The sequence below is a fragment of the Mustela lutreola genome, chromosome 14, assembly GCF_030435805.1.
Source record: "Mustela lutreola isolate mMusLut2 chromosome 14, mMusLut2.pri, whole genome shotgun sequence".
Taxonomy (NCBI): Eukaryota; Metazoa; Chordata; class Mammalia; order Carnivora; family Mustelidae; genus Mustela; species Mustela lutreola.
Window position 1 is genome coordinate 43263753 of NC_081303.1, and position 14392 is coordinate 43278144.

At 39.1% G+C, this 14392-nt stretch overlaps 1 protein-coding gene and 2 long non-coding RNA genes across 3 annotated transcripts in view; 2 read left to right on the forward strand and 1 right to left on the reverse strand.

Moving 5' to 3' along the window:
* Positions 1–14392, forward strand: part of LOC131814661 (uncharacterized) — a 99754-nt gene that overhangs the window by 81071 nt on the left and 4291 nt on the right. The window lies entirely within an intron of this gene.
* The window catches only part of LOC131814662 (uncharacterized), a 60170-nt gene that overhangs the window by 39843 nt on the left and 5935 nt on the right, over positions 1–14392 (reverse strand). The gene's annotated exons all lie outside the window — the stretch shown is intronic.
* On the forward strand, positions 9044–9706 carry LOC131814660 (large ribosomal subunit protein uL23-like). The gene has a single exon (XM_059145831.1). It carries the CDS (start codon positions 9064–9066, stop codon positions 9532–9534), a length of 471 nt encoding a protein of 156 aa, XP_059001814.1. The 5' UTR covers positions 9044–9063; the 3' UTR covers positions 9535–9706.

Consider the following 14392-nt stretch of genomic DNA (forward strand, 5'->3'; position numbering starts at 1 on the left):
TGCCAGGTCTCTGCCTAACCTGGCCTATGTAGCCCATAATGTGCAGTGTATACCCCATTTGCTGGCCTTGGGGAGCTGGGGTCTTCCAAGCCTGTGGAATTCAAGCCTGTCTACAACCACCTGCACAGATGTCAGGCTCAAAGAGCATCTTCAAAGAGGGAAGGCAGGCAATGGCAGTCAGACCGATTTTCCTGATTTGTAGTTTGAGTGTCTCGAGTTATATTTTTGAGTGGCCCATAGAGACAGGTATGAAGACTGTCTATATATGAGCTATTAGGATTATTTCCCTGAAGCTTACATAATGTCATTCCTGTTCAGTTTGTAGGACTTCAAGAAAAAGGATGTTTGACTTCTTAGTGATTCTAAGTCAATTAGGTGGGAGAAAATTAGAAACATTATTATGGAGAGTTGTAGCCAGACTTTGGAAGGAAGTAGAAGAATTCAGGATTTAGTCTAGTTTATAGGTAGGAAACAAAACCTCAAAAACAATGAACAGGGGGCACCTGGGTGGCTCAGTGGGTTAAAGCCTCTGCCTTCGGCCCAGGTCATGATCCCAGTGTCCTGGGATGGAGCCCCACATCAGGCTCTCTGCTCAGCAGGGAGCCTGCTTCCTCCTCTCTCTCTCTGCCTGCCTTTCTGCCTACTTGTGATCTCTCTCTGTCAAATAAATTAATAAAATCTTAAAAAAAAAAAAAGAATTCTTAGATTTGAATTTTTAACAACCTCTCAAGGCTAAGAAGCCAACCCAAATACTTGCCCTCAGACTCTGCCTGCAATACCTATAGGTTTGGGTTACTTCTCAAGGTCCTCAAAATAGCCTGAGGGGTTCTGGCACTTTCCAGGAAGTAACTTTTTTTTTTTTTTTTAACGTAACTGGTAAGGCTTATGGGAACCCTGTAAGCAGAGTATGAGGCTGATTTTCCAAGAGTCTTTATTGGCTCTATAAAGTCAATCTTACTTCCTTGAGGATGTTTGGTTATATCTAAGTCTATGCATTTTTCTCTCAAATATGACATTATAGTCAAAGCCTTGGTAATATTGCCTATATTTCCAATTGTGTTCTGTTACAAGGAGAACATTCTTATTGAACTTATGCAAATAAGTCTATTGCCAAGAAGATAAAAGAATGCTTACTGGGTTTCTGAATTCTGGAGGGATCAGTTAGGGAGAAAAAGATAAATATTTTAGTTCTGCTTAAAAAGGTGTAATTCAACAATTGCCACAAATCGGTTAGCTTAAGAGAAAAGGTTTCCTTAAATATGGAACAAAACCTTAAAAAATAAGCAATATTTCTAAAAACCAGTCATACTATAATAATCATCTTCCTCAATATTCAGTCCCATGTAATTAATTCTTGGTTTGCTTAAATCTGGTTTTTCCATTAGTCTTGGAAATTGCTTACCCAGTTCAGTTTTTGATCTTAAAGTTACAAGAAACTTGTGTTCTAGAGTCATTTTCATGAATGTTTTTGAGGAAGAGTTTTTTCAGAAACACTTATAAAAACCATCTGAGAGAAAGTATAATTACCTGTAAATGATAAAAGACTTAAAAATGGCAATGGGTAAGGATCTGATTAGGGTTTATTACAACACAATTAAGAAGTTTGGTTATAACTGTGACACACATTTTAAGATAATAAATACAACTGTAACTGGTTATAGTTGCCTATCAGATTTTTAGGAATTTCATATAATTTCTAAAACACTTATTATAACAACATATCTATACAAGTATAATCAAAGAGGGTATCACTTATTTGACAATGATTCTCATGTTATTTAGCACACTGAATACACCTAATTAGTTTAATGTCTCTATTATGTTAGAAGAACAAATCCTTCCAGATGTTCCAGGGATCCTCTAGACAGTTTGTGGTCAAAAGACTTCATGTTAGAGTTTGATATTGGGACCTTTGTCAAAGAATGTAAAAAGGTTTGAACATTTGATTAAGATCACAAATCATTATGAAACAACAATTCTGTTTAAACAAAGTGACAATGAAAGATTTCAAAGGCAAATGCAGAAGGTGACATAGTTGTGAGCAAAACACTTAATATTGAGAAGATTCAGTTTCATTAAGTAATCAAAAATCTGATGATAAAGATACCATAAAACACAGACTTTGATAAAACATAAAACCCTCTTTTCTAAGCAGAAAAGCCGAGGCCTTTTATATCTCTTACCAAGAACAAACCAACAGTTCAAGTTTGCCTAAGTGAAAGCCTAATTTTAATTTTCTACCAGTATACTTTTGATGAAAGTTCATTTATGTAATTTAATTACTTTATTTGAATCTTAGGCAGTCCTAACTTCACATACAATTCCTTCTCAAAGATTCCTTTTCGATAAATCTTTACACTTTTTTTTCCCCTTTACATTCAGATTTTGTCCTATGTTTTTCCTCCTTTCCAGCCTCTCTTTAAGACAAAATTACTTTCTTTTCCCTCAAAAAAATGCATTTCTGTTTCTCATACTTTCTTTTACTGAAGGCATATAATCTACTTTGCTTACATATGAAAATGTTTTTATTTGTAGTCACTTTAACCACATATGAGTTAGAATTCTCAGCCCATAGAAACCTAAATTTCTAGTGAAATATTAGTAAGCAATTGTGAACTGTTGTTACACCAGCATTTTTGTTTAGATTTGTAACACATTTTATAATTTCTAGAAACACAGTTCCTCATAGCGCAGTGTTTCAACAAAGCATGAAACATGTTTACTAACCAGCAGTTAGTAAACAAACACGTTTACTAACCAAACTTTATCTTTAGTTTGTTTGAAATAGGGAAGTCAAAAGTAAATAAACCTATGTTCAGCAATGAATATTTCATTCTTTCGTCCTATTTGGAAATGATTTAAAGGTTTCAGGTTACCAAAAACATTTTGGGAGTTGTTTTTAAATATGCATGCTATAAAATATAACTGTTGCTAAAAAGTTTATGTACAAATTCTTATTCCTCTTACATATATGTAAATCATTTGCTCCCAACAGTTATGTTTAAATCACCAATGAATAATTTATGATATAAGTCAGTTATCATTCTAAGTTATTTTTGTTGACTAATTTTGTAACAGGGTTAACATGAAGTTATGTGATTAGTGAACTCGTGTAAGATAACTGTATTATATTGAATGCCATTAACTCTAAATTCATGTCTATTTTAATTAACCAATCACCTTAAATTAGCTCTAATACTGTGAAAATTAATAAAGGGAAACCTCACTAAAATGGAATTTGTAGGTTCAGCAGGAGATGCTCTCATGACATACCACTTCTTATAAATTGCAAATCCAACAGGAAGAGAGGGACCTTGCACATGGATACCACGTAACTACTCCACCAGGAGGAAGAAAGGCTTTCTTCTTCCCCTGCCCCACAGTCCAGCCAATGAGATACAGTCACAACGTAGCCAATGAGAAGCCACTATCCTTCAAACTCCCAGTTTACTCCAGTAGACTTCTTTTTGTTTTGTATGTCTTTTTTGTTTGTTTTTAAAAGATTTTATTTATTTATTTGACAGAGAGAGAGAGATCACAAATAGAGAGGCAGGCAGAAAGAGAGGGGGAAGCAGGCTCCCTGCTGAGCAGAGAGAGCCCGATGCGGGACTCAATCCCAGACCCTGAGATCATGATCTAAGCCAAAAGCAGAGGTTTTAACCCACTGAGCCACCCAGGTGCCCCTCCAATAGACTTTTTGTTTAAAAAGGCCTTCTGGGGGCACCTGGGTGGCTCAGTGGGTTAAGCCGCTGCCTTCAGCTCAGGTCATGATGCCAGGGTCCTGGGATCGAGTCCCATATCGGGCTCTCTGCTCAGCAGGGAGCCTGCTCCCCCCGCCTCCCCCGCCTGCCCCTCTGCCTGCTTGTGATCTCTCTCTCTCTGTCAAATAAATAAATAAAATCTTTAAATAAAAATAAAATAAAAAGGCCTTCTGCACTTCCCCTCTTCTCTATAAAAGAGCATACCCCACCTTTGTTTTCCAGACCTGCCTATGGTTTTGCCTGAGCTTGCTTATCCTGGATTGCAATTCTTTGCTATCCGCCCCCCTCCTTTTAAAGATTTTAATTATTTATTTGACAGGGACAGACACAGTGAAAGAGAGAACACAAGCAGTTGGAGTGGGAAAGGGTGAAGCAGACTTCCTGATGAGCAGGGAGCCCTATGCGGGGCTTGATCCCATCATGACTTGAGCTGATGGCAGGTGCTTAACAACTGAGCCACCCAGGTGCTCCCTCTGCTATTCCTAATTAACCTATATTTGGCTGGAAAAATGACTAGCAGCTTAATTTTTACATTACTTGGTGATCAGAAGTGGGATCTAGAAAAGAACCCCCTTCCCAAGAACTCCAAGGCTAGTGAGCAAACAGGTGCTGGTACACACACAGCTGACTGGGCTCACCACTTTCTCCCTGACCTTAGAGTTTGAGGGTAAGTTTTCTCCTAGGTTTTGAGCTCTCCAAATTGTGTTCAGTCTCTCCAGGCTTTATTTGGGGTAAGTTTTAAGCACTGCCTCCCCCTTTTAAAAACATCTCCGAGAGCAGTCTTTTGGCCTTTGGTCCAGCTCCGTTTTGGAACTGGACTGCTACTAATGGAAATGCGCTGACCTTTGGTCTGACTTCTGTTTGCAACCAGGCTGTTCTTACTGGAACTGTGCTGGCCTTTGTTCCAATTCTTTCTGAAACCAGGCTGTTCCTGTCAAAACAGTGCTCTTTAGAAATTTTCTTTTTGCCCTAGAGAAAAACAGAACAAAACCTCTAAGAAATGGGATCCTAGTCCTCAAAAGGCTTTGAAGGTGCCCGCCCCAACTTGTCGGACTTTGGTCAGTTTTAGGTTTAAAAACTATCATCCCTCTGCATGGACATTTGTATCTAAGTGGACTGACTGAACCAAAAGTAATCTAGAACTTCAGTAGGCAGAACTTCCAATCTCCCCAAACTTAACTGTCCCCAAACTGAGTTGGGCAGCCATGACCTAAAATTGATAAAACTGAATGAGCTTCCCATCTTAACTGGGATTTTGAAACTTCCAAACCTCATCATTTGGAATTCAAATTGGACAAGGAATCCAAAATCACTTCTGCAAAATACAATCTATTATTGAAGGCAAAAATTTAAAAGAGAGAGAAAGAGAGAGAGAGAGAGAGAGAGAGAGAGAAGGCAGAAAGTCTTCTGAGGCTTCTTCTTTCCCGCTCTTTCATCTTTTTGACACAACAGCTGTCTTATGCTCAGGCCCCATCTCTAGCATCACGTTCCTCTATTCTCTCTGCACCTTTCCCATCTCCTCTGTACCCTCTGATCCCTTATTCTAATCTTTTTGCTAAATTTCTGTTTTCCTCTGAAACTTCCTCCACCTCTTCCTCTCCCAAACCTGTTAAAATCTGCCCCTTTAAAGTTAAGTCTTCTGAGGATCTAAATAAATCCCAAGTTTCTTTTGTTCCTGGGCTAAGGCTGAATTGTGAGCCATAAAGAGATTCCTATAGTGACTGAGGACCCTCATAAGTTTGCTGAAGAATTTAACATAGGTTTTCAAACTTGCCAACCTGATTTCTCAGATTTATATTAATTAGTCCACATGCTTGTTGATGAGAATCAGTCCAAATGTTAGATGAAACTAGCCTGATGGGAACATCTTGAACAGGATTTAGAGAAACAGAGCCCTAACTTTTGGCAAGATGCTAGAACACTTGCTGGAGATCTCCACTGAAGAATTATAGTAGCTTAAAAAAAAAAAAAAAGATTTTACTTATTTAGAAGAGAAAGACCACAAGCAGGGGAGCAGAAGGTAGATGGAGTAGGGAAAGCAGGCTCTCCACTGAGCAGGGAGCCCAGATGCTGGGCTCCATTCCAGGACCCCAGGATCATGCCCTGACTGAGCCACCCAGACACCTCTATAGTAGCTTTTTTAGAAAGCCTGTCGATTGGAAAAAAATTCAGGCTTGAACACAAAAGCCTGATGAATCTGTTCATGATTATTACCCTTGATTCCAAACTATCTTTAAAAAAAAAAAAATTCTGGTCTTATCTTAGATGTTGAATCCCCTTAGGTAGCATTTAACACTTTATTAATGGGCAGATCTGAGATCTTTCCCTTTTAGTTAAAAAGACCATGATGTAATGGGAAATCATATCCACTCCAGATTTAGTTAATTTAGCAAACCAGCTCACTTGCACCCTAGATGAATTATTTAAAGGAAAGAGTATTCAAATTTTCAGTGTTCAACTCCAGGGAATTAAGACCTTTAAACAAAACTGGAAACTTAGTTTCTGCTCTTATTGCAAAGACCAAGGGCATTGGAAAGAAGACTGTTACGAATTTAAGTGCTCCAGATGCCTTCGACCCTCTGGCCAACCTTTTTAATGTCCTCCTAATTACCACTGATGGGGCTCCAAGGAGCTAAGGAACTCTTCCCAGTCTTCTCTCTCAATCAGATCAGAGGAACCATTCTTCAGAATGGGAATGAAAGCTCTTCCTTCTCCAATAACACCAGAGCTTCATTCTTGGAGATCAACCCCATTGCTATAAAGCAGTCCCTGCCTTGGAGTACTAAACCAGTTCCAACAGTAGTGGGCTCTAATAAACCCCAACAAGTTCCTATCTCTGAATCTATTCCCTTTTGTCTAGGCTCTTTGAGAGATACACAATTCCTTTCTCTTTAGTTCCTCCACCTGTATTTATTTCAAGATTTCTTAGAAAAATACCATGCAGGCGTTTCTTTCTACCAAAAGGGGGAAATAATTCTAGAATTTGACAGTAATAACTAAAATAGTCGAGCAAGGAAAATAAATGATGCTTTGGCATCTTTTCTATACTTGGTCTCTAATGGTGCTGGAGCGGAGTCCGAGGACATTGGATCATTTGCTCCCATTAGATCAACCACCATCCTCTTTATGGGTAAAGCCTTCAGTGATATCCACAGAGTCCACAGTGTACCTCCCATCAGGATTCAAATGGACCACGCAAAACTTCTCCCTGGTATTAATTCCCTATAAATGGAGAATCCCTTCAGTGTATCAAGCCCATTACAGGAGATTACAAGGCTCAGGGTCTCATTCTCTGCTACACTAGTCCCTGTAACACTCCATTTTTGCCTATGGAAAGCCATAGGTTAGGCTGAGGATGGAAATTTGCACCTTTTGACTCCCTATGACAATTTATAGAAAACCCCTCTAACCAACCCTACTACCAATGCATTTTCATAGTTTACTGATGGTTACTAATTAAAGGATAAAAATGGTAAATATTATGCCAAGCATTTCTATTGCAACTCCTTTTGAAGTCACTGAGACAGCACCTTTATCTTTGGCTACTGCAGCCCAACAGGCTGAGTTATATGCCCTTACCTGAGTGTGTACTTTGACCAAGGGTAAAACTATACATTTATACTGATGCCTCTGGGGTTGCCCATAATTTTGGAATGTTATGGTAACAATAAGGTCTTCTTACCTCCAATGGGAATACATTTAAAAATGGTTCCTATGTCCAAAATGTATTTCAAACCATACTTTTGCCAGGGGCTATAGCTGTTATTAAGCTTCTCAGACATTCCAGACCTGACTCCCAGCATGTTAAAGGAAACTACCTTGCTGATATTTCCACATATGCAGCTCTCACAGAGACCAATAGTTAAACCACTGTTATGTTTCAAAGGATGGTCTCTCAAATAACGATTGAGAAAAACTGATGAGAGATGTCCAAAAATTGGCTCCAGAAAAGAAGAAACAATATAAAAAATGTAATCATTGTTGGTTTGATAAAAAGAACTTTAGTTTGGACGCAATAACTATCCAGCCCTAGCAGGAATTCTAAAATTCCCACTACTTACAACTGAATATGCATTAAACTACTGTTCTACTGATAAAATGGTAGTGTTCATGAACCAATATTGGTAGGGAAATGTTAACCACCCTACAAAAACTGCCTACCTTGGTTGTTCCTTTTGTCCAAATTACAATATTGGAAAACCTCTCCCTACTGGCCCTGGGCATGTTAAATTGCCAAATGAACAATTTGAGGTTTGGCAAATGGATTTCATACAGCTCCCTCCATCTCGAGAATAAAGTGTTTTAGTAATGGTTTGTATGTTTTCTCACTGGACTGAAGCTTTCCAATGCCTCTTCTGTGGCTAAAATTGTGTTAGAAAAGATTATCCCTACTTGGGTTACCTCTCTCAAACTTCACAGTGATTAAGAGACCCATTGTACTGGTCAGGTGCTTTGACGCATCTGTGCTGTTTGGCTGATTTTACAACACTTTCGTTGTGAACACCATCCTCAATCCTTGGAGTTGATTGAATGCACTGACAACACTATTAAGACTAAACTGAACAAAAAAGACTTTAAAACAAAGACTATCACAAGAGACAAAGAATGACACCATATAATCATAAGAGGAATATTCCAACAAGAAATATAACACATGTAAATATGTACCCAACATGGGAGTACCCTAATACATAAAGCAGCTACTAACGAATATGGAAGCAATTGATAGTAATACAATAATAGTAGGGGGTTTTAACATCCCACTGACCTCAATGGATAGATCACCCAGACTAAAAGTCAACAAGGAAACAGTGACTTTGTGTGACATATTGGATCAGCTCCATCTAAAAGATATATTGAGAATATTCCACCCTAGAAGAGAAGCATACCCATTCTTTTCAAGTGCACATGGAACATTCTCCAGAATAGATCACATATGTATCCACAAAGTAAGTCTTGACAAAAAAAAAAGACAAATTCAAAAATACCAAATTCCTACCATGTATCTTTTCTGACCACACTGCTATGAAATTAGAACTCAATTACAAGAAAAAAATCTGGAAAGAATGCAATTATATGTAGATTAAATAACATGATCAAATAAAAATAATATTTTATTTTATATATAATATTTAATAAAAAATTATATAACAGTGAATGGGTCAACCAAGAAATCAAAGAGGAAATAAATGGAGACAAATGAAAGCATAGTCATCCAAAATCTTTGGAATGCAGCAAAAGCTATTTGAAGACGGAAATTTATAGCAGTACAGATGTACCTCAAGAAGCAAGAAAAAGGAAGATGGCGCCGAAAACTAAGAAGGAAGCCCCTGCCCCTCCCAAAGCCGAAGCCAAAGCAAAGGCTTTGAAAGCCAAGAAAGCGGTGCTGAAAGGCGTCCACAGTCACAAAAAAAAGAAGATCCGCACATCATCTACGTTCCGAGGACCCAAGACTCTGCGTCTCCGAAGGCAACCCAAATACCCTCGAAAGAGCGCCCCCAGGAGAAACAAGCTTGACCACTATGCCATCATCAAGTTCTCCCTGACTACTGAGTCAGCCAGGAAGAAAATAGAAGACAACAACACACTTGTGTTCATTGTGGATGTCAAGGCCAACAAGCACCAGATCAAACAGGCTGTGAAGAAGCTCTATGACATGGATGTAGCCAAGGTCAACACCTTAATCAGGCCTGATGGAGAGAAGAAGGCATACGTTCGGCTGGCCCCTGACTATGATGCTTTGGATGTTGCCAACAAAATTGGGATCATCTAAATTGAGTCCAGCTGGCTAAATCTAAATACAGTTTTTTCATGATAAAAAAAAAAAAAAAAGCAAGAAAAATCTCAAACAACATAACCTTACACTTGAAGGAGCTAGAAAAAGAACAAACAACCTAAAACCAGCAGAAATAATGAAAAAAATAAAGAGCAGAGAAGAAGTAAACAAAATAGAAACTAAAAAAAAAAAAAACAAACAGTAAAATAGATTAATGAAACCAGGAGTTGGTTGAAAGGATCAACAAAATAGATAAACCTCTAGCCAGACTCCTAAAAAACAGGTCTTGAATAAACAAAATCACCAATGAAAGAGGAGAAATACCAACATCACAGGAACAAATAATTGTCATAAAATATTATAAAAAACTATATTCCAACAAACTAGACAACCCAGAAGAAATGGATGAGTTCCTAGAAACACATAAACAGCCAAAACTGCAGCAGGAAGAAATAAAAATTTGAACAGACTAATTACCAGCAAGGAGATTGAATTGTAATAAAAAAAAAAACTCGCAATAAGCAAAAGTCCAGGACCAAACAGTTCTATGGCAAATTCTACCAAACATATAAAGAAGACTTAACACTTATTGTACTCAAACTATCCCGCAAAATAGAAGGAAACTTCAAAATTCATTCTGAGGTCGGTGTTACCTGATACCAAAACCCATTAAAGACCCCACAAAAAAGAACTATAGGCCAATATCTCTGATGAACATAGAGGCAAAAATCCCCAACAAAATACTAGCAAATAGAATCCAACAATACATTAAAAAAAATCAGTCACCATGATAAAATGTATTTATTCCTGGAATATAAGGGTGGTTCAATATTTGCAAATCAATGTGATACATCACATCAGTAAGAGAAAGGATAAAAACCAATATGATCATTTCAATAGATGCAGAAGAAGCATTTGATAAAATACAACATCCATTCATGATAAAAGTTCTTGACAAAGTGGGTTTAGAGGGAACATACCCCCAACATAAGAAAGGTCATCTATGAAAAACCTACAATGAACATCATAATGGGGAAAAATTGAGAGCTTACCCCCTAAGGTCAGGAACAAGACAAGGATGATCTAACCACTTTTATTCAACATAGTACCAGAAGTCCTAGTTATACCAATCAAGTAAGAAATAAGATATATATAAATTGGTAAAGAAGAAGTAGAACTTTGATTTGCAGATGACATGATACTATATAGAGAAAACCTAGAAGACTCCATCAAAATCTGCAGGAACTAATAAATGAATTCTGTGAAGTCACAGGATCTTTTGTGTTTCTATACACTAATAATGAAGCAGCATAAAGAGAAATAGAGGAAAAAATCCCATTTACAATTGCACCAAAAATAAGAAGATACCTAGGAATAAACCTAACCAAAGGGGTAAAACTCTGAACTATAGGACATTGGTGAAAGAACCCTCTTGCACTGTTGGTGGGAAAGCAAATTGGTGCAGCTACTGTGGAAAACAGTATGGAGGTTCCTCAAAAAGTTAAAAATAAAACTACCCTATGATCCAGTAATCACACGACAGGGTACTTACACAAAGAATATGAAAACACTAATTTGAAGGGGCCTATGCACCCCTATTTTACTGCAGCATTATTTACGTAGCCAAGATATAGAGGCAGCCCAAGTGTCCATCAATAGATGTATCGATAAAGAAGCTGTACACACACACACACACACACACACACACACAATGGATTATTATCCAGCCATAAAAGGATGAAATCTTGCTATATGCAACAACATGGAAGGATCTAGAGAGTATTATGCTAAATGAGCTAAGTCAGAGAAAGACCAATACCGTATGATTTCACTCCTATATGGAATTTAAGAAACAAAACAAATAAACAAAGAAAATAAAAAGAAACCAAAACCTAGACTCTTAACCATAGAGAAAAAACAGATGGTTACCAAAGGGGAGGTGGGCTGGGGGATGGGTGAAACTGGTGAGGGGATTTAAAGTACACTGACCTTGAAGGGCACTGAGTAATATGTGGAGCTTTTGAATCACTATTTTGTAATTAAAATTTTAATTGATTAAAAAAATACTGGGGAACACTCTCCAGGTTTAGACCATGGACACAAGTGTCCTCAGAGAGAGCCTAGATAACACAGCCCCTGTGATCCAAAACTTTACTCCCCAAAATAGTCTAAGAAAGCAAAGGTCTTCATTCCACAGGTAGTGAAACCAAAACATTGAATTAAATGCTTCACTGTTCTACCCTAAGGAAACTCTGGTTAACCTGACTGACTTATGAGCTTGTTTTGCAGAAGTTGACGGACCACCAGCAAGACTGGCTGAGCCTGGAACAAACCAAAAAGAATTCTTGCAGTTGCACAGACAGGACCAGGAGTAAACGAAAGTAACTTCTGTGATGACACATTCTGAGCTCTCCCCCATCTTCATGCTACCCTGACATTTAATGGGCATGTGTCCCATGAAAAGATAGGGTTCCTGAATTTCCATACCCAGAAAGGAGAACACTTCTCTTTTCCCCTATATCCAATCAACATAGTCCATTCAACCTACATACCTATGACATCCTGCCCCCTTGTTCTTTTTTTTTTTTTTTTAAGATTTTATTTATTTATTTGACAGAGAGTGATCACAAGTAGGCAGAGAGGCAGGCAGAGAGAGAGGAAGGGAAGCAGGCTCCCTGCTGAGCAGAGAGCCCGATGAGGGACTTGATCCCAGGACCCGGAGATCATGACCCGAGCTGAAGGCAGTGGCCTAACCCACTGAGCCACCCAGGCGTGCCCCCCCCACCCCCTTGTTCTTAAATACACCTAACTGCAACCCTTTGTGGAGGCAGATTTGAGAAATTTTCTCCCATTTCCTTGTTTGGTGCCCTGCAATAAAACCCTTTTCTCTACCACAAAACCAGCATCAGTGTTGGACTTGCTGGGCACTAGGCAATGGACCCGTGTTCAGTAACAAAATTGATGACCATGAAGGGACCCTAAGTCCTCTCTGGACACTTGTCTATTGTTCACTGCCCCTTGCTCGCCCAGGATTCTGTGAAGGGTCCAGCAGCTGCCAGGACCATTGATCCAGGAAGGCGTAGGGGTCCCTGCATTGTGGGATGATGCGAACCTTCACATTTTAGTTTCTTTTTTGTGGTAGAAAAACAGGACTTGATTTGGAAAAAGTCTGTTCTTGAATACTTCATGTGCGGCAGCATGGGACAAGTTTTTCTTCTCTTTGAGCCTCTTCTGGGGGTCAACTTGATAGAGTTCCACAAGGAAGCTCTGACTTCTGAAAGGAAGCCTTCGCTGGGGGAAATGCTGACATCAAGGAAGAGTTAGGGACCCTACCCATAGAAGTCCTCTGGTTTTCTTACTTCTTGAATTTTTTGATAATGTGCATCTAGTTTTGCTAGCATTATATTAGGCAATATCTTGGTTAGGATAAAAGAAGTAAGTTAAAGCCAAAGCATGGGTAATAGTAATTTGATCTCTTCATGCAGCCCTTTGGTATGCATACTTAAAATCTCAGCAGCTTGTAGTTATGATCCCATGAAAAACAAGACAACATTTTTCCTTAATATTGCTGGGCCACAGTGCTCCCTGGACTCCTGAGAAATGTAACTTGAAAATGGGCCTTTGGATTATACTGCTATTCTCCAGTTAGAATTGTTCTGTAAAAGAGAGGAGAAATGAGATGAAGATATTCTGTCTGTACAATCTTTCGTGTTGTTGTAGCAAAACAAGCTGGTACAGAAGAAATGTAAGATTATGGTCCAACAGGGGGATAAACCCCCAAAGGGCAGTGTTACCAGAATCTAATAAGCGACAGGATGACCCCTTAATTAATGCAGCTGAATTTACCAAAGGTCCAGGTCGACCTCCATAGGGTGGTGCAGCAGGGGCTCCAGCTACGCAAACGTCCAAGCCCTGGGCTCTAGGGTCCCAGGCTCGTGAGGAGTCAGAACAAAAAGGAATAGTCTTGCCTCATACTTAACAGGGAAGGGAGCAAACTTTGGCCAGGGAGTCACTCAAATTGAGGCAGGGCAATTCCCTTTAAGGCAAGTGACCATTGAGGAAACAATGGTGACCAATCGGTTGAAATGATTTGTGTACCTTTGCTTTTTCTCTACTTCCAACTTGTTTAACTGGAAAAATAATAAGCCAACATATAGATATGGCTCCAAAAGGAATAGAAAATTTGTTCTCTCCAATCTCGCCACCCATAACCTCATCTGGGCAAAGGTACAGAGTTTAGTAATCACTCTCCGTATGTCGGAAGAGTGGAGAATGGTGGAGAAGCTGATAAGCTCCTGGCTGGGGCTCTAGCCAATCTGGTAAGGACTGCAGCTGCCATGGTGGTGCTGGTGGCTGACCCCAACTGAGATACAAATGCTACGGGAAATTATGCTAGGGTCCTAGATATTCAAAAGAAATGGCAGACGTTGGAAGGGCCATAGAAAGGTCTATGTCACAACTGGGAGAAATTGCCTTTGAGGTCTTTAACAGTAGAGATCACAAACAGGAGAAAAAGAAGCAATGCAAGATGAAACAGGTGACCTAGCTTGCTACTGCCCTTACACGGGAAGGACAAAGAGGTGACAAACCCAAGGTAAGAACTCCTGGCAAGCAGAATCAGAAGGGGCACACTAAAATGGGGCCTTGGCAATATGCCTACTATAAACAGGAAAGCCATTGGAAGAAAGAATTGCCCCAATATTAAATAAAGCTCCTGGAGAAAAAGGGAAGCAAGATCACATTACTCTTGAAATGTCCCAGCTTACTGAGACTGATCAAAAGTGATGAAGCCTTCACTCTATTACAACCCACAGGCTCCATTAACCTTTCTCACAAGGAGCCCTGGCACAACTGA

Coding starts and splice junctions, on each gene's coding strand:
- LOC131814660 (XM_059145831.1), top strand. CDS start 9,064: ATGGCGCCGAAAACTAAGAAGGAAGCCCCTGCCCCTCCCAAAGCCGAA.